Here is a 24,525-nt window from a genome sequence, read left to right as displayed (position 1 = left end):
GAAAAACAACATGATCATCTACTTGCCACAGAAAAAGTATTTGACAAAATTCAACAATATTTCACAATAAAAACACTCAACAAGTTAGGAATAGAAGAAAACTACCTCAACATAATAAAAGATATATATGTGAAACCCACAGCTAACATCATACTCAGCAGTGAAGAACTAACAGCTTTTCAAACAGAAATAAGGAAAGAATGGCCACTGTCACCACTTCTATTCAACATAGTATTGGAAGTTCTAGTCAGAGCAATCAGGCAAGAAAGAGAGATAAAAGGCATCCAAAGGGGAGAGGAATAAGTAAAATTATCTTTGTTCACAGATGAAATAATCTTAAATCTAGAAAACCCTCAAGACTCCACAAAATTAAGATTACAGTAAATTAAATCAACAAAGTAGGGTACAGAACCATTGCTGAAAACTCAGTTACATTTCTATATACTAACAATGAACAATCTGAGTAGAAAATGATGAAAAAAGTTTGTTTTACAATAGCATCAATAAGAATAAAACACTTAGAAATTAGCCAAGAAGTAAAAACTTTACTATAGAAACTATAAAACATTGTTGAAAAAAAAATTAAAGACATAAATATATAGAAACATCCCACCTTCAGGCTTCCTAGGTGGCGCTAGTGGTAAAGAACCTGCCTACCAATGCAGGAGACATAAGAGATGTGGATTCAATCCCTAGGTCAAGAAGATCCCCTTGAATCTTCTGGAGGGCATGGCAACACACTCCAGTATTCTTGTCTGGAGAATCCTGTGGACAGAAGGGCTACAGTCCATGGGGTTGCAGAGTCAGACACAACTTAAACAACTTAGCAGGCACACATAACCCATGTTCATGGATTGGATGACTGATTGTTTTTAAGATGTTGATTCTACCCAACGCAATCTAAAGACTTCATGAATCCCAATCAAAAACCCAGTAACCATTTTTTTTGGGGGGGAAACAAAAATATATACAAAAATTTATATGGATTCTCAAGGGACACTGAATAGCTAAAACATTCTTGATAAAGGAGATCAAAGGACTTGGTGGTCCAGTGGTTAAAAGTCGCCTGCCAATGCAGGGAACACAGATTCCTGTTCCTGGTCCAGGACGATCACACATGCCTCAGGGCAACTAACTCCCTGCGCCACAACTACTGAGCCTGCACTCTAGAACCCACAAGCTGCACTACTGAAGCCCATGCACCCTAGAGCCCATGCTCCACAACAAGAGAAACCACTGCAATGAGAATCCCATGTAACAAAATCAGAGCATAGCTCCCACTTGCCACAACTAGAGAAAACCCAGGTGTACCAATGAAAACCCAGCACTGCCAATTAGAAAAAATAATTGTTTTTTAAAGAAAGAGAATATCTATATTGGAGGACTCAACATTTTCCAATTTCAAAACTTACTGTAATACAAAGCCACATTAATGAAAATAGTGAGTTATTGGCATAAAGATAAAAGTACAGACTAATGGAATAGAATAGAGTCCAGAAATAAACCCTCCAATATGTGGTCAAATAATTTTTGACATGAAGATCAATCAATGGGAAAATTTGAATATCCACCTGCAAAAGAATGAAGCTGGACCCTTACCTAACACCTTACACAAAAATTAACTCAAAGTTGATCAAAGACCTGAATGTAGGTAAGACCCAAAGCTATAAAACTCTTGGAAGGAAACATGGGGCAAAAGTTTCATAACATTGAATTTGGCAATGATTTCCTGGATATGACACCAAAGGCACAGGCAACAACAAAATGACAACTGAATCTCATGAGAATTAAAAACTTTTGTGCATTAAAGGACACTATCAACTGAGTAATAAGGTAACCCACAGAATGGGAGAAATTATATGCAAATCACACACCTAATAAATTAATAGTCAACATCATAGAGACCTCCTAAAACTCAATAACAAAACACAAATGATCCTATTCAAAAAGTGGAAAGGACTTGAAATGACATTTTTCTAAAGAAGATATACAAATGACCGAGAAGCACATGAATCATTAACAGAAATACAAATCAAAATGACAATGAGATACCACCTCATTCTCATCAGGATAGATATTATTTAAAAAGAAAAAACAAAAACAGAAAAAACAAGTGTTAGTAGAGATGTGGAAAAGTTAGAACCCTTGTTGAAAATGTAAAATAGTATAGACACTGAGGGAAACATTATGGAGATTCCTCAAAAAATTAAAAATATAATTACTATATGATCCAGTAATTCCACTGTCAGGTATACAATAGAAAGCAGGTTTCAAAGAGATATTTGTACACCCACGTTCATAGCAGCATTAGTTGCAATAACCAAAAGGTGGAAACAAGTATCTATTAAAGGATGAATGAATAAGCAAAATATGACATATACATACAATGGTATATTATTCAGTTTAAAAGAAAAGTAATTCTGACACATGCTATAACATGGATGAACCTTGAGGACATTATGCTAAATGAAATAAGCCAGTCACAAAATGACAGATAATATATAGCTACATTTATATGAGGTAACTAGAGTAGTCAAATTCCATTACAGAAAGTTAGATATTGGTTTTTAGGGGTTTGGGGCGGAATAAGAAGTTATTGTTTAATGAATATAGTTTCAGTTTTGCAAAATGAAAAGAATTCTGGAGATGAATAGTAGTGACAGTTACACAACGTGACTATACTTGATACCATTAAACTGTACACCTAACAATGCTTAAGATAGGAAATTTTATGTTGTATATTTTATGAGATATTTTAAATTAAAAAACCAAAAGTTAAGGTATTCATTCATCAGAGAACTGTGTGTGTGTGTGTGTGTGTGTGTGTGTGTGTACTCAGTCATGTACAATTCTTTGTGACCCCATGGATTGCAGGCTGCCAGGCTCCACTATCCATTAATTTTCCAGGCAAGAATCTAGAGTGGGTTGCTTTTTCCTACTCTAGGGGATCTTCCTGACCCTGGGATCAAACCCACATCTCTTGCATTGGAGGTGGATTATTTACCAACTCTGCCATCTGGGAAGGTCCCAGGAGAGGATTACTCAGCAGTAAAAGGAATGAACTCTTCATATGCACAGAATGGATGATTCTCAAGATGATTATGCTGTATGAAAGAAAAACAGACCAAAAACAGAGTATAAATACTTTATGTTTCCCATTGTACAAAATTCTAGGAAAGGCAAACAAATTCACAGTGAATAAAAGGTAAATCAGTAGTTTCCTTGGGATGTAGCTAACAGTTCTCTGGGGAAGGCAAGGAGGGATTGTCAAGGGGCACGAGGTAGCTGTGTGGGTGATGGATAGGTTCATTATTATGGTTGTGGTGTTGGTTCCCTGAGTGTACACATATTTTAAAACTTATCAAAGTGTACACATTAAATATGTACAGCCAATTATTGCATGGAAATTATATCTCAACAAAGCATTAAAAGAAATTGTTGCAAGTAAAAATCTGCTCTCCCACTCATTTTAGAAAATTTAAGATTTACTCCCTCTCTACTCATGTGTTGGCACCAAAAATGGCTGGCTGTGTCACAAATGCCTCCTCCCTGACTTACAAGATCTACCTTCTCTTAGTCCCCATTTCTCTGCTAACACAACACTGGTTTTGACATGAATAATGCAGACAGCCTACAATAATCCACAAAACCATTAGCTGATTTCCTCTGCCAGTGGCCTTAGTATAGGACAGAGGTCTGGAGGTCTTGAGAATTTCTGCAAGTCCTGAATCCTGCATAGTTACATTTAAGGGAATTTTGGATGCACTTTTATAACAGATACATTCCCTCTAATCTGCCAATTGGACCCAGTAAGTCTTACAGTAGGTGACATACATTGGATTTTAGACATCAAAGGCATATGACTCCTTGGCAGAGACCAGGTAAACAATGTTTACTCGACAGTGCTAAGGAATAGGAGGCATCCTCAGGAAAAAAAAAAAATGGGCCTAAATCAGGCTGCTTCCAGATGCACGGGAGGTTGCACAATCTCCCCTTCCTCAAGGTAACCTCTGATCTACAAAAATTCATGCCCTTCAAGTCACAACATTAGGCCCACCAAGCCCTATAATCTTCCCTAGGAGACCTCAGGTAGCAACACAAATGAGGCCAACTCTGGACTGAGAATTGTTCTCTGCCATCCTGCTCTTCACTGAGGCAATAAATTTGGAGACCTGTTTGGTTTGGAAGACCTTCATTCTGTTCTCAACCCACTCCACACAGTTATCAGAATACAGGAGATTAAAGGTGACTTTATCAATAAGGCCCTTATCACCCAAACCAGAGCAATGTAAAGTCAAGGATGGATAATGTGGAAGCTGGATGAATCCATCATGAGCATCATACAAGATCAACAATGTCCTTGGAAAAGGGAAACCTCTGCAAGCTGCCAGTAGGACCCAGATCAGGTCTTCATGGCAAAGATGGGTCATGATCACAGCTAAAGCAGTCACAGCGGGAGGGAAGACATCTTCCAATGGTCTCAAGCTACTCACAATTCCCTCTTGAAAGAGGAAACAGAGGCCTGTCTTCCCTGAGAACAGGAAGTGGCTGGCACACACTCTGGAGACCTGCCAGTGGGTAGAACTGAGATGACTTCTACCACAGACACTAGCAGTGACAAAAACTCTGACAAAGTTTGGGATCAGAAAATGTAGCCTTGCTCCAGAAAGCTTCCTATTTATTTAGCATCCATTGGGAATCTCTCCAGCATAGATATTTGGATGAACAATGTTCAACTTCTGACTGACAGCTCCTTCATAAAGACCACTCTCAGGGTTCATCTGTAGGAGGTGCTGTTGTGCTGAAGAAGAAGGGAGAACACCCTCTGTACTCTTTTCTCTAGTGTGAATTTTCTGATGCCGGATGAGAGTAGACTTTTGGCTGAAGGCTTTTCCACATTCATTGCATTTATATGGCTTATCTGGTTTGTGAACTTTCTGATGCTGCCTCAGATTAGAACTTTGTCTGAAGGTTTTCCCACATTCAAGGCACTCATAAGGACGCTCACCAGTGTGAAGTCTTCGATGGTTATTAAAGCTGGAGCGTTGGCTAAAGAATTTCCCACATTCAGAGCACTGATAAGGCCGTTCACCCGTGTGAAGTCTCCGATGGCTATTGAGGCTGGAGCTTTGGCTAAATAATTTCCCACATTCACTGCACTCATAAGGCCTTTCACCAGTGTGGACTCGCTGATGTTTCATGAGGTCAGAGCTTCGGCTGAAGGCTTTCCCACATACGCTGCATCCGTACGGTCGTTCACCTGTATGAACTATCTGATGTTGAACAAGTCCATCAAAATGGCTAAAGAATTTCCCACATTCATTGCATTTGTAAGGTTTTTCTCCAGTGTGAACTCTCCAGTGTTTAATTAGGCTGGAGTTGCAGTTGAAAGATTTCCCACACTCACTGCATTCATGAGCACTTTTACCAGTATGAACCCTCTTATGATGAATGAGGTTGGAGCGTTGGCTGAAGAACTTCCCACACTCACTGCACTCATAAGGCTTTTCTCCAGTGTGAACCCTCTTATGTTGAATAAGATTAGAACTTCGACTAAAGAATTTGCCACACTCGCTGCACACGTGAGGGCTTTCACCAGTGTGAACTCTCTGATGTTTGATGAGACTGGAGCGCTGGCTGAAGAATTTCCCACATTCACCACACTCATAAGGCTTTCCTCGATTATGATCTCTCTGGTGTTGAAAGAGGCCAGCAGCATAGCTGAAGAATATCCCACATTTGTTGCACTCATAAGGCCTTTCTCCAGTGTGGGTTCTCTGCTGAACAAGCGAAAGTTTGTCATTGAGAGCATTCTCAAATTCACTGTACTTCTTACGGAGTTGCACAGTGGAAAAATCCACCACACTTTCAGAGCTCTTCTCTGGCTCCCCCACACTGGTAGTGACCTGATGCTGGAGAAAACCACATCTGGCCACAAAGGCCTTCCCATCCTCCCTGAATGCAAAAGATTTCTTTGATGTGTCATATCTGCAGCTCTTCACAAGCAAGGCCCTGCCTTCATTCCTTCCAATAGACTTGTACACGTTCTGCTGCATCTGTGACTGGTGAAAGTAGGCGTTGAACTTGAACTCTTTCCTATGTGCCTCATGCATGTGTGGTTTCTGCTTGGAATGTGTTGCCTGATGTTCAGCCAGATGCAGAATGTTTTTCAAGTGTAGGCCACACAGGTTACAGGGGTAGCCCTTCTGGGTGGATGGAACTGCCTTGGGGTTCATGTTCTGTGACACTTCTACAGAAACACTGAGTCCAGCAGGTGATTTCTCACCCTCTGTTCCACAGTAAAAATCTGAAAGTAGAGAAATGCTGGTGATATTCATGTTAATTTTCATGGAAGGAAACAATCCAATCACAAATGCAAGTCTGACCCAGGAATGAGTCCATGGGACTGTTGGCAAGATGAGAGGCCTAAGGTCAAGATAAGGAATGGTCTTCCCAGGAGTCCTGTGCCTGGTAAGGTCATGAAATAAGGGAGGCCATACCAGGAGCCAGGACACAAAGATGGGCACAGTATCAGATGGAAAGGCAAGTCTTCAGCTCCGTTCTCAACAAAGCTTTTCTTGGGGACTCCAGCTGCTGATAACCTGTGAGAGCTGTGCAGAAGGGTATGTCCAGATCTGGGAAAACCTGGTTGCAACTGTTTAACTGGTGTTCAAGGACTATCAGAGGAAATGTGCACATCTCATGACACATGAAGTGCAGGCCCATGCTGAAGAGTGCTGCAGAGGGAGCTGTGGAAACAGTGAGGGGCACAGACAGAGGCCCCAATCAGAGAAGAAATGACCAGTGGTCAACATACCAAAAATAGGAAAGGAAAGGTAGAAGAGATATAAGTCCATTGGCTTGGCACCAAAAGAATGATGAACACAAGAAAAGTGGCAGGCATGATTTGAAGACAGTAGTGATGTCACATGCTCCCCCACCCACCACTTACCTGAGTCAGGCCCTCTATACACCCCTCTTGCCATGGCTGAAGTCATGTCCACTTGGTCAGGCACCCAGGGCTCTGCCCCCATCTCCAGCTGGGCAACTATGTGAGACCTGAAAGATGTAAGTCCTAAGGGGAAGATGGGGCAGGTAAGGGACCAGCACTTGCCCAGGTGAATTATCCCACAATAGGACACAGGAAAGGAAACATAATTACAAAAGGAACACACAAGGGAGATCTGGCAGGAACATCCCAGTGGTCATGGCAAACAGTGACCACATCAGTGCCTAGAATTCCTGGCGGTCAGGCCTTAGGGAATGTTAGCTAAAGCAAAGGAGCCAAACAAACTGTCAGAGATCTGAACAATCACCCAGGAGATCAGTGGCTGAGTCAGACGGGATCTGCTGGGCTGACTGCAAGACTCCTCTTTCTGGGACCCTTCCCCACAAGGCTTTGAGACAGTAGATGTTGAGGCTGCTTGGGGAGAGCACACAGCTCTTGGGACCCTGCACACAGCTCAGCTCTGGACCCACAGCACATATACCTGAAGAGGTGGGAGGACTTCCCTGGTGGTCCAGTGGTTAAGAATCTACCTCCCAATGCAGGGGACTTGGGTTCAATCCTTGGTCAGGGAACTAAGATCCCACATGCTGCAGGGCAACTAAACCTGTACACCACAACTAGAGAAACCCACTCACTGCAACTAGAGAAGCCTGCACATTTCAACGAAGACCCAGCACAGCCCAAAAAACAGACAGAGGGGAGGGGAGGAAGCAGTGCCCACAGCCCAGCTGTGGGAAGGAAAGAACCACCTCTTGGGAAAAGGGAATGGGCAGAGATGAGCTCAGGACACCTGGGTGGGTGTAAAAGCCTTACCAAGTGAGGCAATCAGTGCAAAGTTCTCCAGCATCACATCACAGTACAGGAGTCTCTGAGCCTTATCAAGGAGTCCCCACTCCTCCTGGGAGAAGTAAATGGTCACATCCTCAAAGGTCACACAGCCCTGTCATGATGATGGGGACAGTTCATTCCATGATCAGCTTCTTTCCTCAGGACTCCCTCTCTGTTCACTGTTCACCCTCCTCCCCAGCTCCCCAACACAGGGGAGATCTCAGACCCCGGTTCCACGCCTTCTATGACTACTGTGTCAGCCCACAGAAATCCCCACAGGCAGGTAGGCAGACAGATACCAGTTGAGTTCTGTGTCTGAAATGCAGGGCCCCTAATAATTACCCTAAAGCATATGATAAGAGACAAAGATACTCCAAAACTCCTAGGAGAAAGCATATTTTCTTTTTCTGTTTCTTCAAGTTATAAACCTTATCATGTTTTTGAATGTAAACACAGCCCACTGAGCCTGAGCCTGGATTAGCTCAATCAGTAGAACCTGAAATTGAAAAGAGAGAGAGAGAGAGAGAGAGAGAGACTTTTTAAAACATCAACTGCTAAAAAGCCTCTCTGGCTGAAACTCTAAGTCACAGCCTCCTTAAAATAGTTTGCCAAGGGCAAATACATATCTTATTTGTCTTCTCCTCAAAGAACAAAATCCGAGCAAATAATCTAACTTATTCCAACTGTTACTTATAAACTAGTAAATTTTATATACTTCCCCGGTGGCGCAGTGGTAAAGAATTCACCTGCCAAAGCAGGAGACTCAAGAGTCTCTTGGGTTCAATCCCTGGATCAAGACGATCCCCTGGAGTAAGAAATGGTAACCCTTTTCAGTATTCTTGCCTGGAAAATTCCATGGACAGAGGAACCTGGTAGGCCCCAGTCTGTGGAGTTGCAAAGAGTCAGACACGAATGATAGGCTGAGCACACATGCTCAGTAAGTTTTATGTTGTACTTGATTCATGATTAAAGTTTTAAAATGAGGACTATAAGATCTCTGGTTGTGTCTGTCTGTAAGTCCATATGTGTATGCTACCTCCAGATGGCACTGCCAAAATTAATTTGTAAAAGACCTCTATAATAAAAAATAAAAAAAATAGAAAAAAAAAAAAGACCTTTAACCTCCAAAAAAAAAAAAAAGACCTCTATTTAATCAGCTTATAAACATAAGCACTTATATAAAAATTCTCAAATATGTAATAAAAAAACAACCCAAATATTTTTCAAGTTCATATATCTAGGATAATCTTTAGTAAATAAGAGCTACTTTTAAACTTGTTGGTTAAATTAATACAGGTATATCTCAGATTTAACATTAAAAATAATGTATATAAACAACTTTTGTTCTACCTGGGTTTATTAGCCAAATGGGCTCGTTTTGTCTCTGTTGCAAAGTTTGTCACCAAACAAACAAACTTAGGATAGTGATTATTTTAAAGTCTCATGAGATTTTTATGAGTATTCTAAGTATGATTGTTAAAAACAAATAAATTAGGGAATTCCCTGGTGGTCCAGTCATTAGGATTTGTTGCTTTCACTGCCATGGCCCCAGCTCAATCCTTGATCAGGGAACTAAGATCCTATAAACCATGCAACTTTGGAGGAAAAATAAATAAAAATAAATATATTAAATAGATGTAAATGTGATGAGTTTTTAGGTAGATTTTAAAACAATAATTGTGTTACGGTATGTCCACTTAAATAACTTCATAAATCCATTTGGTAAGTCATACCCTATGTTTTGCTATGTTAAATTAAATGATGGGAATTTGTTGGATGCCTAGATCATTTTCAAGTAAGATAAAGTACTGAAACATTAATTGCTAAAGTCTAAGTTTATATGTACTTTTGGCCTCTTATTACAGAAAGATTAAGTATGTTTGGCTCTAGTGAATATATTTTGTGCTTCATTGAAAGACTATACTATGAAATAGCATATGTTTCTAGAAATTATACAATGTACTTATAAATTTGCCAAGCCACAAAATGTTAATAAAGTTTACAACTGTTTACTTCTTTATTTTCACTAAAAAATTAAGATTTCAAAGGATTAAGGATTCCAATTAATATATGCGGTTAAAGCTGCCAGATACAATAATAGAAATAGAATTGTTTTGGGATGAGAAAAAATAAGGTGTGGAGATGTTTTTGTTAAGGAAAATGAAAGTAATTTTGTCCTAAACCTAGTTAGTTCTAAATGGGAAAGAAAACAAGGGATAAACTAAAATGAAATTCTGTAAGATTGTGAATAAAAGAGTCTTTAGCCAGGAATTTTATATGTGGTCATGACTGAATAAGATTGGAATGGATTTAGTTAAGCAAATAAGTTTTAATATCAAAGTAAAGTAGTAAAAATTGGAATTTGGTTTTCTCTCTATTAAAAGAACAAAATTTTGTTTTCCTATTGGTCTGCTCTTGATAACAAGAGATTATGAAAGTCTTTTCTTTACCTTTAAATAATATACTTAGGAAAAAAAAAAGATCTTCTATCTTGTCAAAATAATTACTTACATTCTGTTGTCTTTATCAGTTCTTTGATTCATTAAGTAAATCTAGTCCTATTGCTGTTAAAAGAGCTAAATTTTGCTCAGAACTACATAACTTTCCATATTTGCCTAAGGTTTTAATTGTTAGTTTCGTTGAATGCATAACGAAACATTGCTGTGAAGATCTATTTGACTAAATTGAATTTTTTTAAATATTTTTGACAAACTTTCCTCAAATCAAATTGTAAATGAAATCTTTTCGATTTAGAACTTCGAGAGATGAGATGGTTCGGGGGCCCTCTAAAATGCCTCAAAGATTTATTCTTTCTCCTTATAAAAAGATACTAAACTAATCAGCCATATTTGATATGTTAAATTATGTGGAAACTGTTGTCACCTTCTTTATGTTGTGTCTATATAGGTATGTGTTCTAAGTGTTCCAGAAATTAGGTGAAATTCCTGAAGTCATATATGTCCTGGCATAAAATGTTATCTGTCATCAAAATGGAGGCTCAGACTAAAGGAATTGAACTCAAGTATCAGAGAAATGACCTAACTGACCTTCAAGCAAAGGTAGTAGCAACAGAATTTATAAAGACTGTGGCACATGTGAACAAAATCCATTCTGCTTCTGCAAAAATCCTGACTCCTTCTTGCCGGACTTTTGCCACCTTGATATCCTTGTACCAAGGCAACAGTATGCTACTGAATAACAGAAATTAAAATAGGTAAACAATAGTTGCAAACTAAACAAACAGTCAGGGCTATGGGAAAACCAAGATGGCTACTTAGTTCTCCCCAGCTCCCTGGCAAATCTCATCTTCCCCCACTGCATTCCTTCACTCACCATCGTGCATTTAACGTGCATTTATATAGACATTGGCAGGGAGATCTCTATAAAACAGAAAAAAACAGCCTATCAGTGATGTCTGACCTTTCAGGTCCATAACCCTGGGAAAAACTATTCTTGCCCCAAATGACTCAGACCTCTTCTCTCTGGACCCTTTGAGCACCTGCAGCTGGACATCATTCAACTGCCACTAAGTATGGTTTATCAGAATGTTCTTATTATTACATGTATGCTTTCCAGATGGGTTGAAGCCTTCCCTTGCTACAAGACTGATGACATCACAGGGGCAAAGAAACGATTTTTTTAAAGTGTTTTCTATTTGGGATATATCTACCATAATCTCCAGTGATCAAGGCACCCACCTCACTGGGCAAATCATTCAAGCCTTAACAAAAATTTCACAAACTCCTTGGAATATCACTGTTACCCTCATGCTTAATCATCAGGCAAAGTCAACAGAACTAATGGAAGAACTGGACTCAAAGAATTAGTTACATGTAATTGAATGAACTGATGAATACGATTATAGTTTTTATGACTTTTTGTTTAAAATACAATATTACTGATTTTTTAATCTTTTGTTTTCCAAATGCAAGGAATTGGTGAATTGGACTTCCTTGGTAGCTCAGCTGGTAAAGAATCCACCTGCAATGCAGGAGATCCTGGTTCTATTCCTGGGTCTGAAAGTTCCCCTGGAGAAGGGATAGGCTACCCACTCCAGTATTCTTGGGCTTCCTAGTGGTTCAGATGGTAAAGAATCCTCCTGCAAGGTGGGAGACCAGGGTTCAATCCCTGGGTTGGGAAGATCCCCTGAAAAAGGAAATGGCAACCCACTCCAGTATTCTTTCCAGGAGAATACCCATAGAAAGAGAAGCCTGGCTGGCTATAGTCCACAGGGTCGCAAAGAGTCAGACACAACTAAGTGACTAAACACGGCACGGCATACCTTTCTAAGCAAAAATGAAACGTTCATTTTTTCTTCCCACCTGATTGCTCCATAATTCAGAAACTCTCATGAGTATTCTTAACAATATGTTATTTTCTTAACAATATAGTTACATTTGGAAAAGTTCAATAAGAATCTGTTCTCCTTAAAATAGAACACAAGTAGAAATATTGGTTATCTTATCCAGGCTTTTGACTGGAAAGTCATATTTGAGAGAGACACACACAGACTCAGGTACGACCAAACAATTTGAAAGAACTTGTCATTTCATTATTTTTCTTTTTAGCTGCACCATAGCTTGCAGGATCTTAGTTCCCTGACCAGGGATTAAACCCTGATTCTAAACTGAACCCTTGTATGTATGCTTCTAGTACTGTTAGTTTCACTGAGGTTTTGTTGTTTACCTGAAATCTGGACTAGATCCTGAAGTGTTCTAATTTCCTCCAATATCTAGCTACAACTCTTTAATGTTTCCAATTTTCTCCCACCCTTTTGACTTGGAATCAGTGAGAACTAAAATTGCCCTTTTCCTGATGCCTTGAAAATTGAAGCTAGACGACTTGATACAAATTTCAGAGAAACTGCCACAACAGCTCATATTTAAACAATCCTCATGCTTGCTGCTGTATGAGCCACTTAGAAAGTTTTCTTGAACACCTGGTGACATCAGAGACATTTCAAACTGCAAAAGATGCTTCGACCCTGACACCTTGAAATCTTCTTGACTGCATCCTAATGTCAGAAACTGGTTTATGACTGGCTCCAAACATTAACCCTTTGTTTTCTTTTGTTTTCCTAGAAATGTCTCATTAACTACCTGATTGCTTGTACCATAGGCCTAGCTTCTGGAGCCCATCTGCATCACTGCCTCCTGAAATGAGGTATAATTGTTATCCTGAACTCACCTCTTCTCAGAACTAACAATTGCTTCAATGAACTGATGCTCAGACGCTCAGTCATGTCCAACTCTTTGTGGTCCCATGGGCTGTAGCCTGCCAGGCTCCTCTGTCCGTGGAATTCTCAAGGCAAGAATACTGGTGTGGAGTGCCATTTTCTACTCCAGTGGCTCTTCCCCAGCCAGCAACTGAACCCACCTCTCTTATGCCTCCTGCATTGGCAGGTGGATTCTTTAACATTAGCACCACCTGGGAAGCCCTCAATAAGCTGGAGGACTCCTCTTACCTGGTCTCTTGCCACAGAAGACATTCCAGAGGAGGGAACTACTGGGGCCTAGCATAGGCCTCCCCAAAATATGCATCAGTGGCCTATTGATTATTTTGAATTAAAGTTACTGAAGAAACAGTCAACGCAAGAGGAACACTGTGACCCACATGTCTGTCTCCCTGAAAACAGGAAATAAATTTCTGCGTAGAAAGTGCACTCCCTGGAGGTCCAATGGTTAAGACTTTGCACTTCCACTGCTGGGAGCACAGGTTTGACCCCTGGTCAGGGAACTAAGATCCCGCATGTCACGCATGGCCAAAAAGTAAAAAAAAAACAAATAAATACATAAAATAAACTGGGCCAAGATATTAAAAAAAAAAAAAAGAAAACTATTTAAAAGTGCACTCCCTGTATCTGGAGGTAAAGCACACCCTTACTGCCAAAGGGAGGGAATGTGGACCAAGAAATCTATATAAATAAACCTTGTTACTTCTTTAATTTACAACCTGGAGCCCAAACTTTGTTTAGATTCTTCACTAATTAGGCACCCAAAATCTAAGTTTCTTTGTCCAGTTGGTTACTCACAAAGGTATTGTTTGTCTAATGAGTAAAAGATGCTGACTTTGGCCACTTTTTAGGTCCCATTTCTGACTTCACTTACATTAAAATGTATTTTTCTCCTGTTAACATGTGTTATGCTAATTTTTTTATTAGTTTAATTATTTATTAGTGCAGCCACAAGAACTCAAACAAGAGGTAGAGGGAGAAATTTCCCCCTCCCTGACTGCATCCAGAGAATTCTAGGCAAATACAACCATGATCCCATCCTGCCCCAGACCTTCTATGACTCCCACTGCCAAGGGCAACATCCATCCTTGAAGTGAAGGCCTCCGGACCTGGCCATGATCCTGGCTTCAATCCAACCTACCCAGGACTACAGCAGACCCCCTTGCTTCTCTGTAAGGCACATTCTGTCCCTTCATCAATCACTCATTCAAAGCCAACCTCTCTGGTCCTCCTGCCCCCAGAGGGTCTAATAGCTCTAATAGCTCTCCCAGCTTGCCCCATTTGCCCCTTGGTTCTCCAGACTGACTGAAAATCCCAGAGCTTCCTCAGGGTCCACAAAGGCCTGGTAAGAATGCAGATGGCTGAATGAGCACCAGCCCACACCTCACTGAAAAACTATTTCCATCACTACTAAGCCTCAGACCTCCTTTCATACCTATCCCCCCAGGAAAATCTGGCCAGCTGCCACACACTTTTCCCTACACACAGATCCCCTCCCCCCACCCAGCTACTACCATAAACACTAACTCTCCCTCATCTATCTCTATGATGCCAAACAAGCCGGCCAAAGTACCAAAGCAAGATGCCCAGTTCTCGGGCTCCACTTTCCTTCCTCCTTCCTTCTAAGGTCACTGCCACCCTCCTAAATCAGACACACAGTTACACCCTTGTCCACACACCAGATGCCACATTTTGGATGTTTCTCTTTTTTTTTCTTTTTTTTGGTCACATGGGTTTCACCAATGGCTCAGCAGTAAAGAATTAGGCTGCAATGCAGGAGACACAGGAGACATGGGTTCAATTGCTGGGTTGGGAAGATCCCCTGGAGGAGGAAACAGCAACCCACCCCAGTATTCTTGCCTGGAAAAAGTCCCGCGGACAGAGGAGTCTGGCGGGCTACGGTCCATGGGGGTCACAAGAGAGTCAGACATGACTGAGCGACTAAGCACTCAGTGCAGCTTGTGGGATCTTAGTTCCCGGACCAGGGATCGAACCCAAGCCCCCTGCAGTGAAAACCTGGAATCCTAACCACTGGACTGCCAGGGAAGTCCCTGGTGTTTCTCACTGTGAAAATAAACAAAGACTAACCAAACGAGAAAAGCAAAAGGCTATTTATTCTGAGTTTGTTATAGAAAGGGAGTTAGCCACTTAAGTTTTGTTTTGTTTTGTTTTTTTAATTCATGTGTGTTCCCTTTATTTTAAAATATTTTTATATAATTTTATTGGCATATAGTTGCTTTACATTGTTTAGTTTCTACCATACCACAAAGTAAATCAGCTACATGTATACACATATCCCCTCTTATTTGGATTTCCTTTCCGTTTAGGTCACTACAGAGCACTGAGTAGAGTTCCTGTGCTATACAGTAGGTTCTCATTAGCTGTCAGTTTCATACATAGTATCAATAGTGCATATGGTCAATCCCCATCTCCCAATCACATATGTTGGCAGAGACTCAAAGGCAGGCAGAGGAATGGGAAAGCTTTATAAGTGGGAAAAAAAAAAAATGGAAGGCTTCAGGTATGCCCTGTTGGCCTGGGAAAGCTGTAGGCAAGCTAACTGGAAGCAGAGCATCCTAGGTGATCAGTCAGAGGTGCATATTTGGCTATTTCTGGCTGGTCTTAAGTTGGAACAAAAACGAGAGCAGTTGTCAGTTATTAAGTCCTGGTTATTTGAGGCCAACCGTTATAGAAATTATTGTTTAACTTCCTGGATTGTCACTAGAAATAGCAATCTGGGTTCCTGCAAGTCTAACTTATAGCAGAATGGCTTCCTGGGTTGTTTATTGTAGATAAGGGGGTTTGTTTCCTGGGCAGGTTGCTGCAGGTTGTGGGTCAGAGTTCTATTTTATATACAGTCTGCCAATGTCCCTTTATATATTCAGTGTCTCTTAACCTAAACTAAGCCTCCCCCAAACACCATAACTGTGTGTCTAGCTGCTCAAGCTTCAACTCCGCTCAAGGGTCCCTGGAACATCAGAACATGGCCCAAATGTAACTTCTGCTATTTCCAGTCAAAATTCCTCCTACAAACAATTTCCCTTCTCAATAGATGGTTCATCCATCCTTCCAGCTGCTAACACCAAATCCATCGAGTCGCTGCTTTTCTCTCTCAGTTTCCACCTCAGGAATTCTGGTCAGCCTCACTTAGAAGACCCACCTAGAATCCCATCGCTTCTTCTACCTGCCATCACCTGCCCTCCTCGCCTGGCCAGCAGTATTGCAGCAGCTACTGGTTGCCTTCCCCACCTTCACCCTCAGCCCACAGTCAGTTTTTCCACTTGGCACCCAGGTGATCCTGTTAGGATATAAGTCACATCACCTTCCCCCTCCGCTCTGGCTTCTGCGGCTCCCAACACTCTCAATATAAACGCCCGGCTTCTCAGCGGGCCATTCCAGGATGACTTCAGCCCACCTGCTCTCTGAACACTCCCAGCTCCATCCTGTACTTGCCCACGGCTAGTTCCTATTGCCTAGGAAACCGTTTCCCATCTCATCCACTAGAGTTCAGAAATGGGACCCGCTCTCTATGATCCCTGCCCTGGATTCAGGAACCAAGGCTGGGAGTGACCACTCGCTCCCTCTCAAACCCTCAGGACCCCAGACTCAAAAGCAGAGAGATGAAAAAGACCTCAAGTCGTAGAGCAATGCCCATCTTTGATCCCCCGGCTCCGGGTACGTGAGGATGAACGGCTGAGCAGCTGCGGGCCCGAAGCCCATCCACTCACCTGCGCCATGTCCATCAGCGCCGCCGCCGCCATCGCAGCCCCTGGACGCAGGAGCCCTCGGAGGCGGGTGACCGAGGCCGGTGTCGCGGGCTCAGCGTAGCGCCACGGCGCCTGGCCCCGGGCGAGGGGGGACTTCAGTCTCCTCGGGGTCAAGTGCGCCCAGGGCCGTGTGCCGCGGAGAGAGCGCGGCGCGGCGGGACCCTGGCGGACGCCGCGTTCCGGGGGGTCACTGCTAGTTCAAAGGCGCGGAGGAGGGTCCTGGCCTCCCTGTCCTCCCCCTCCCGTTCCCGAAAACCGCTTGGGAAGCGGTACTCGTCCAGCCCCACCCCCAGCCCCGGACCCACGGCTCGGGGCGCACCGACCCAGTCCGGGGAAATGACTAGCTGGGCAGAAACGCAGGAAGTTCCGGCCCCCACCTCCCCGGCCCAAAGAAACGACTCTCTCCCGGGCTGTCATTGGCCCAGCGCCAGCCCGTGACGCACCGGCACAGCCTCCTGGACAGTGTTTTCTGTCCTGCATCCGGCAGGGCGGGTCAGGGGCAACAGGGAGGAGCTGGAAGGAGGCGGGCGGGGGAGGAGAGCGGACCTTGCGGCTAGTCGTTGACATTGGCCGGGAGGCACCGCGAGCTTTTCCTCTTTAAGGGGCGATCTCCAGACCTCTGGGACTGCCTAGGGCCAAGTGCCGCCTGCCCTCAGAAGTCTGTAATATGAGACCCACACGTGCCTGTGTGGGTGTAGGCTGGTCTCTTGATCCCGCAGGCTCCCCGGGACCTAGATTCACTTTGAATAATGAAGATAATATCTAATATACGGGTTCTTTGTGTACTAACGTTTAAAGTTGCATAGATTCAGTGCTTCGCAAAACGGTAACGTTAGCATCACCTGGGAATTCCTTAAAAACCCAAGTTCTCGGTCAGCAATCTAAACCTTGATTTCTAGTCTTTCCCAATCTGTTGATTTCCTGTATTTCTTTTTTTTTTTTTTTTCACATCCAATAACAGCTTTATTTGTGTAGCCCTTACAGGTTACCAAGTGCTTTTCATAGATTGCCTCATTTAGATTTTTACCATCCGTGATACAGGAAGCACATAGTTTATTCTTGTTACAGGTAAGCAAGAGGAGGCTTATTAGCTAAGGTGGTCAAAGTCAAGTTGTTGATGAAAGACTAGATTTCTTTGCATTGTTCACTTAAGAAGGCTTTCTTATCTCTCCTTGCCATTCTCTGGAACTCTGCATTCAGATGGATATATCTTTCCCTTTCTCCTTTGCCTTTCCTTTCTCTTTCTTTTCTCAGCTATTTGTAAAGTCCCCTCAGACAACCATTTTGCCTTGTTGCATTTCTTTTTCTTGGGGATGGTTTTGGTCGCCACGTCCTGTACAATGTTACGAACCTCTCCATATTTCTTCAGGCACTCTATCTACCAGATCTAATCCCTTGAATATGCCTGTCACCTCCATTATATAATTATAAGGGACTCGATCTAGGTCATAACTGAATGGCCTTAAATCCTTCAAGTTAAGCCTGAATTTTGCAATAAGGAGCTGATAATCTGAGCCACAGTCAGCTCCAGGTCTTGTTTTTGCTGACTATATAGAGTTTCTCCATCTTTGGCTGCAAAGAATATAATCAATCTGATTTTGGTATTGACCATCTGGTGATGTCCATACGTAAAGTCGTCTCTTGTGATGTTGGAAGAGGGTGTTTGCTATGATCAGTGTGTTCTCTTGGCAAAATTCTGTTAGACTTTGCCTTGCTTCATTTTGTACCCCAAAGTGAAACTTACTTGTTATTCCAGGTGTCTCTAGACTTCCTACGTTTGCATTCCAATCCACTATGATGAAAAGGACATCTTTTTTTTTTTTTGGTGTTAATTCTAGAAGGTGTTGTAGGTCTTCATAGAACCTTTCGGCTTCAGCTTCTTTGGCATTAATGGTGGGGCATAGACTTGGATTACTATGATGTTGAATGGTTTGCCTTGGAAACGAACCAAGATCATTCTGTCATTTTTGAGATTGCACCCAGGTACTGCATTTTAGACTTTTTTGTTGATTATGAAGGCTACTCCATTTCTTCTAAGGGATTCTTGCCCTCAGTAGTAGATATATGGTCATCTGAATTAAATTTGCCCATTTCCATCCATTTTAGTTCTCTGATGCCTAAAATGCTGATGTTCACTCTTGCAATCTCCTGCTTGACCATGTTCAGTTTACCTTGATTCCTTGATTCCTTTATGATCCTTTTAATGACCATGGAGTCAGTAGTGAATAGTCTCTCCTTCATTTCTGAATTAATAATCTGTGTCTTTTTTGTTTGTTTGTTTTTTTAGTTTGTTAATTTTGATGGACAGAATGGTGTCCCCCTGCACCCAAAATTTATATGTTGAAGCTCTAGACCCCAAAGTGACTGTATTGAGAGATAGGGCTGTTAGGGAGATAATTAAGATTAAATGAGGTCATATAGGTGGAGCCCTAACCTGATAGTATCTGTGTTCTTATTAGAAGAGAAAGAGACACCAGAGATAACTTTCTTTCCACAAGCACGTGGAAGAAATACCTTGTGAGAAAACAGCAAGGAGGAAGTTATCTCCAAGTCAGGAAGGGAAGTCTCACCAGAAGCCAGCTCTGATGGCAGCTTGGTCTTGGACTTTTAGCCTCCAGAACTAAGAGAAAATACTGTCTCTTAGTTTCTCTTAGTTCTGAGAAAATAAACTCTGTCCTGAACAGAGAAAATAAATTTCTGTTCTTTAGGTCACTCACTCTGTGTTAGTTTGGTATGGCAACATGAGCAGACTAATAAAGTTTGCCTAGCTGTCAATTTTGTCAATCTTTTCAAAAGAGTCAGCTTTTAGTTTTGTTGATTTTGTCTATTAATTTTGTTTTCAATTTCATTGATTTCTGCTCTGTTTTTTTTTAAGCCAGAGTCATTCTTTTTTTTTTTTAAATATATATTTAATTGGAGGATAATTGCTTTACAATGTTGTGTTGGTTTCTGCCATACAACAACATGAATCAGCCATAAGTATACCCATATCCTCTCCCTCTTGAACTTCCCTCCTATTAAAAAAAAAATTATTTTATTTGTTTATTTGGCTTCGCTGGGTCTTCATTGTGGTGTGCAGGCTTCTCTTGTTGTGGAGCACAGGCTCCAGGCACGCAGGCCCATGGGCTCAGTAGTTGTGGTACACAAGTTGAGCTGCTCCATGGTGTGTGGGATCTTCCTGAACCAGGGATCAAACCTATATCTCCTGCATTGATAGACAGATTCTCAACCACTAGACCACCAGGGAGGTCCCATTCTTCTGCTTACTTTGCTTTTGATATGTTTTTTTACCCCTAGGTTGAAAGTTAAACTGACTTTTAAGTATTTGGTTTTTTCTAATGTATAAATTCAATGTTATAAAATTTTAAGCACTGCTTTCAATGCATCCCACAAATTTTGATGTATTGCTGTTTTCATTTAGTTCAAAGTATATTTTAGCTTCTCTTGAGACATCCTTTCTAATCTGCATGTTACTTAAAATTGCATTGTTTAATCTCGAATTATTTGAGGATTTTCCAACTATGTTTCTGTTGATGACTTCTAGTTAAATTCTATTGTGATCTGAGGGCATACATTGCATGATATCTTTTTAAATATGAGTCTTTAAAATTTTTAAGCTCTGTTTTATGGCCCAGGATGTGATCTATCTTGGTTGTTTGGAAGCTTGAAAAGAATGTGTATTCTACTCATGAATTTGTTTTTTAGATTTATCATGATTTATTTCATTATCAGTCTTACAAGTTGCTGAGGTTGGGCAAAGTCAGGATAGTTGATAGCATGCACTTTGAGTTCTGAGGTGTGTTTTCCAACACTACCAAGCCATTTTCCAGTTCTCAGCAGACTCTGATTAGGTGCTCTACACATTTAGCTCAATTCTGACACTGTCTACCTGGAAATAACATCAAATCCCACAGGTTAGGGGTTCAGACTCACAAGACTGCCCCCACTTCAGACACCAATTTGTGAGTCCAAATTGTCCTCTGTGCTTCTAACCAACTGACTATAAATCAGAAGTTACAACTCCCTACTCGTATTTGAGCATCTGTTAGAATGGCTCATGGAACTCACACATTTACTAATGTGTCCCATGCATGCGTACTAAGTTGCTTCAGTTGTATCTGACTCTTTGCGACCCCATGGACTGTAGACCGCCAGTCTCCTCTGTCCATGGGATTCTCCAGGCAAGAATACTAGAGTGGGTTGCCATGCCCTCCTCCAGAGGATCTTCCTGAACCAGGGATTGAACCCATATCTCTCATGTGTCCTGCATTAACAGGTGGCTTCTTTACCACTAGTGCCACCTGGGAAACTTACTTATGTGTCTCAGTTTATTACAAAAGCTATTAGAAAGGCTACAGATGAACAGTCAGGTGAAGAGATACAGAGTGAGGTCTGGAAGTGTCCCAAGTGCAGGAGCTTCTGTTCTTATGAAAATGGAATGTGACACCTTCCTGGCATGTGGATGAGTTCACCCACCTGGAATTTCATCAAATATTGTTGTTCAAGAGTTTTTATAGAGTTTAGTCTGTACCCTCCAAGTTACCACCACTTCCCCTCAGTTTTCCTTCCCAGAGGTTGATGGATGGAGCTGAAAGTTCCAACCTTAAATCATTTATCTTTCTGCTGATCAGTACCATCCTAAGCCTTTGTAGGGAGCTTACCTTAAGTCACCTTGTTAGCAGAAACTCAGGTGTGCTCAAAAGGGTCTCCTTAGCTCAAAAATCACTGGGGATGGTGACTGCAGCCATGAAATTAAAAGACGCTTACTCCTTGGAAGGAAAGTTATGACCAACCTAGACAGCATATTAAAAAGCAGAGACATTACTTTGCCAACAAAGGTCTGTCTAGTCAAGGCTATGGTTTTTCCAGTAGTCGTGTATGGATGTGAGAGTTGTACTATAAAGAAAGCTGAGGGCCAAAGAATTGATGCTTTTGAACTGTGGTGTTGGAGAAGACTCTTGAGAGTCCCATGGATAGCAAGGAGATCCAACCAGTCCATCCTAAAGGAAATCAGTCCTGAATATTCATTGGAAGGACTGATGCTGAGGCTGAAACTCCAATACTTTGGCCACCTGATGCGAAGGGCTGACTCGTTTGAAAAGACCCTGATGCTGGGAAAGATTGAAGGTGGAAAGACAAGGGGACAACAGAGGATAAGATGGTTGAATGGCATCACCAATTCAATGGACATGAGTTTGAGTAAACTCCGGGAGTTGGTGATGGACAGGGAAGCCTGGTGTGCTGCAGTCCATGGGGTCGCAAAGAGTTGAACACAACTGAGCGACTGAACTGAACTGAACTGAACTGATGAATAACATAGATAATTCCATCACTCAGTAAATTCCAAGGGCTTTGGAAGCTTTTTACAGGAACCAGAGACAAAGACCAAATGTATTTCTTATTATATAATACCACAGTACCTTTGGTATGATGTGGGGAAAATGACCCTTTATCTCTATGTTCTTCTTCCCCAAATCCCATCAACTCAGTCTAATCATGAGAAAATCACAAGATAAATTCTCACAGAGGCACACCCTACACTACACCTGACCAGTACTACTCAAAACTCTTAAGGTCATCAAAAACAACAGAAATGAGTTATTGTCATGGCTAAGAAGAGCTTAGGGAGACATGACGCTAAATGTAATATGGTATTCTGGATAGGAGTCTGATACATAAAAAGTGCATTGGATTAAAAATAGGAAATCTGAGTAAACCATGGGCTTCAGTCAGTAATAGTGTATCAATAATGGCTCATTCACTGTAACAAGCATACCATATAACGTAAGATGTCATGTGTGCGGGGAAGAAGTATAGGGAAATCTCCTGTACTACCTGCTCATTTTTCCTGTAAATCTAAAACTATTCTAAAAAACATAAAGCCTATTATTAATTACAAATAAATCAGAGCTCTCTTGGACTTTACAAGAGTGATTGTGGACAGAGGATATTACAAGAAAACTGTAGGGGTAAAGGATCTGATTAACAGCGCTGTTCTTTGCAAGTAGGGGAATTGAAACTTACAGATATGAACCCTTTCAATAACATTTAAGACTAACCTTTGGGTTTCTGTTGTTTTTTCAAGTATTTTTTTATTTGTCTGTGCTGGGTCTTAGTTGCAGCATGTGGGATCTAGTAATAGTTCCTTGACCAGGGGTTGAATCTGGGTTCCCTACATCTGGAGCACAGAGTCTTAGCCATTGGACCACCAAGGGAAGTTCCTCAAGGTTAATCTTTGATAGTGCCATTTCCAAAGAATCAAATCTCCAGTTTCTATGTGTGGGCTAGTTTAGAAGGGAGGACAGGCAGAAAAGCAACATTAATTTGGTGATAAGTATCAGTAAATGAATAACTTAATGAGTTCATTTTAATAGTTAGGAAGTCTGAACTGACCAAAGTGGTATGTGTACAGAATGCTCATGTATCTTCCAGTAATCATCTCATAGAGCAAGGGTTGATATGGCCTTGTTGGTGAGGATCAGAGTTATCAAAGTCAGGAAACACCTTGGGCTATGGAAGGCAGGTTCCTTTAAGAGTTTTGCAACTTTTTTTTTCAATTAAAAATTTTTTTCCTTAAAGTATTCAATTTTAGATTTAATAGTCTACTTGCACACTCAACAGACAGGGCAGGAGAAATTCCCAAGTGGGGAAAAATCATTCTAATAAAAATTTATCAATAGTAGTAATGGTGGTCCTTTTACATGGGAAAGCTTTGATCCAGTGAGAGACCTGTGAATAATGATAAAGACATATTTATAACCATAAGATAAAGGGGGTTCAGTTCAGTTCAGTTCAGTCGCTCCGTCGTGTCCAACTCTTTGCGACCCCATGAAGCGCAGCATGCCAGGGCTCTCTGTCCATCACCAACTCCCAGAGTTTACTCAAACTCATGTCCATCGAGTCGGTGATGCCATCCAGCCATCTCATCCTCTGTCGTCCCCTTCTCCTCCTGCTCCCAATCCCTCCCAGCATCAGGGTCTTTTCCAATGAGTCAACTCTTTGCATCAGGTGGCCAAAGTAATTGGAGTTTCAGCTTCAACATCAGTCCTTCCAATGAACACCCAGGACTGATCTCCTTTGGGATGGACTGGTTGGCTCTCCTTGCAGTCCAAGGGACTCTCAAGAGTCTTCTCCAACACCACAGTTCAAAAGCATCAATTCTTCGGCCCTCAGCTTTCTTTATAGTCCAACTCTCACATCCATACATGACCACTGGAAAAACCATAGCCTTGACTAGACGGACCTTTGTTGGCAAAGTAATGTCTCTGCTTTTTAATATGCTGTCTAGGTTGGTCATAACTTTCCTTCCAAGGAGTAAGCATCTTTTAATTTCATGGCTGCAGTCACCATCTGCAGTGATTTTGGAGCCCCCAAAAAATAAAGTCTGACACTGTTTCCACTGTTTCCCCATCTATTTCCCATGAAGTGACAGGACCAGATGCCATGATCTTAGTTTTCTGAATGTTGAGCTTTAAGCCAACTTTTTCCCTCTCCTCTTTCACTTTCATCAAGAGGCTTTTTAGTTCCTCTTCACTTTCTGCCATAAGGGTGGTGTCATCTGCATATCTGTGGTTATTGGTATTTCTCCCAGCAATCTTGATTCCAGCTTGTGCTTCTTCCAGCCCAGCGTTTCTCATGATGTACAAATTTGGCCTTGGAGTATGGAATGAAGCAGCGCAAAGGCTAAT

The 24,525-nt window shown here is 41.6% G+C and overlaps 1 protein-coding gene across 8 annotated transcripts; it reads right to left on the bottom strand.

Moving 5' to 3' along the window:
• Nucleotides 1-3,131: 3,131 nt before the first annotated feature.
• On the bottom strand, nucleotides 3,132-17,235 carry ZNF792 (zinc finger protein 792). 8 transcript variants are annotated; one of them, XM_043437300.1, is made up of 6 exons: nucleotides 16,799-17,235; nucleotides 11,171-11,217; nucleotides 8,180-8,333; nucleotides 7,823-7,949; nucleotides 6,953-7,075; nucleotides 3,132-6,307 (listed from the first exon to the last, which is right to left on the bottom strand). In XM_043437300.1, exons 3-6 carry the CDS (start codon nucleotides 8,231-8,233, stop codon nucleotides 4,683-4,685), a joined length of 1,929 nt encoding a protein of 642 aa, XP_043293235.1. In that variant the 5' UTR covers nucleotides 8,234-8,333; nucleotides 11,171-11,217; nucleotides 16,799-17,235; the 3' UTR covers nucleotides 3,132-4,682. The 8 variants fall into 8 exon arrangements, with proteins under 8 accessions (XP_043293235.1, XP_043293236.1, XP_043293238.1 ...); XM_043437301.1 differs by lacking the exon at nucleotides 11,171-11,217; XM_043437303.1 differs by lacking the exons at nucleotides 8,180-8,333; nucleotides 11,171-11,217 and having other exon boundaries at nucleotides 16,799-17,234.
• Nucleotides 17,236-24,525: the final 7,290 nt, after the last annotated feature.

Source organism: Cervus canadensis, chromosome 18 (genome assembly GCF_019320065.1).
Source record: "Cervus canadensis isolate Bull #8, Minnesota chromosome 18, ASM1932006v1, whole genome shotgun sequence".
In the NCBI taxonomy this organism is placed as follows: domain Eukaryota; kingdom Metazoa; phylum Chordata; class Mammalia; order Artiodactyla; family Cervidae; genus Cervus; species Cervus canadensis.
Note: the sequence above shows the minus strand (reverse complement) of the source record. Positions and strands in the feature narration are given on the sequence as shown.

Bases quoted from the DNA above. Each gene is read 5' to 3' on its own strand.
- ZNF792 (XM_043437300.1), bottom strand. From the start codon at position 8,233: ATGCTTTCTCCTAGGAGTTTTGGAGTATCTTTGTCTCTTATCATATGC. The intron at 7,950-8,179 runs GTAATTATTAGG...TCATCATGACAG, and splicing joins CTCTTATCATATGCTTTAGG to GGCTGTGTGACCTTTGAGGA. The intron at 7,076-7,822 runs GTAAGGCTTTTA...TCTTCCCCTTAG, and splicing joins TGCACTGATTGCCTCACTTG to GACTTACATCTTTCAGGTCT.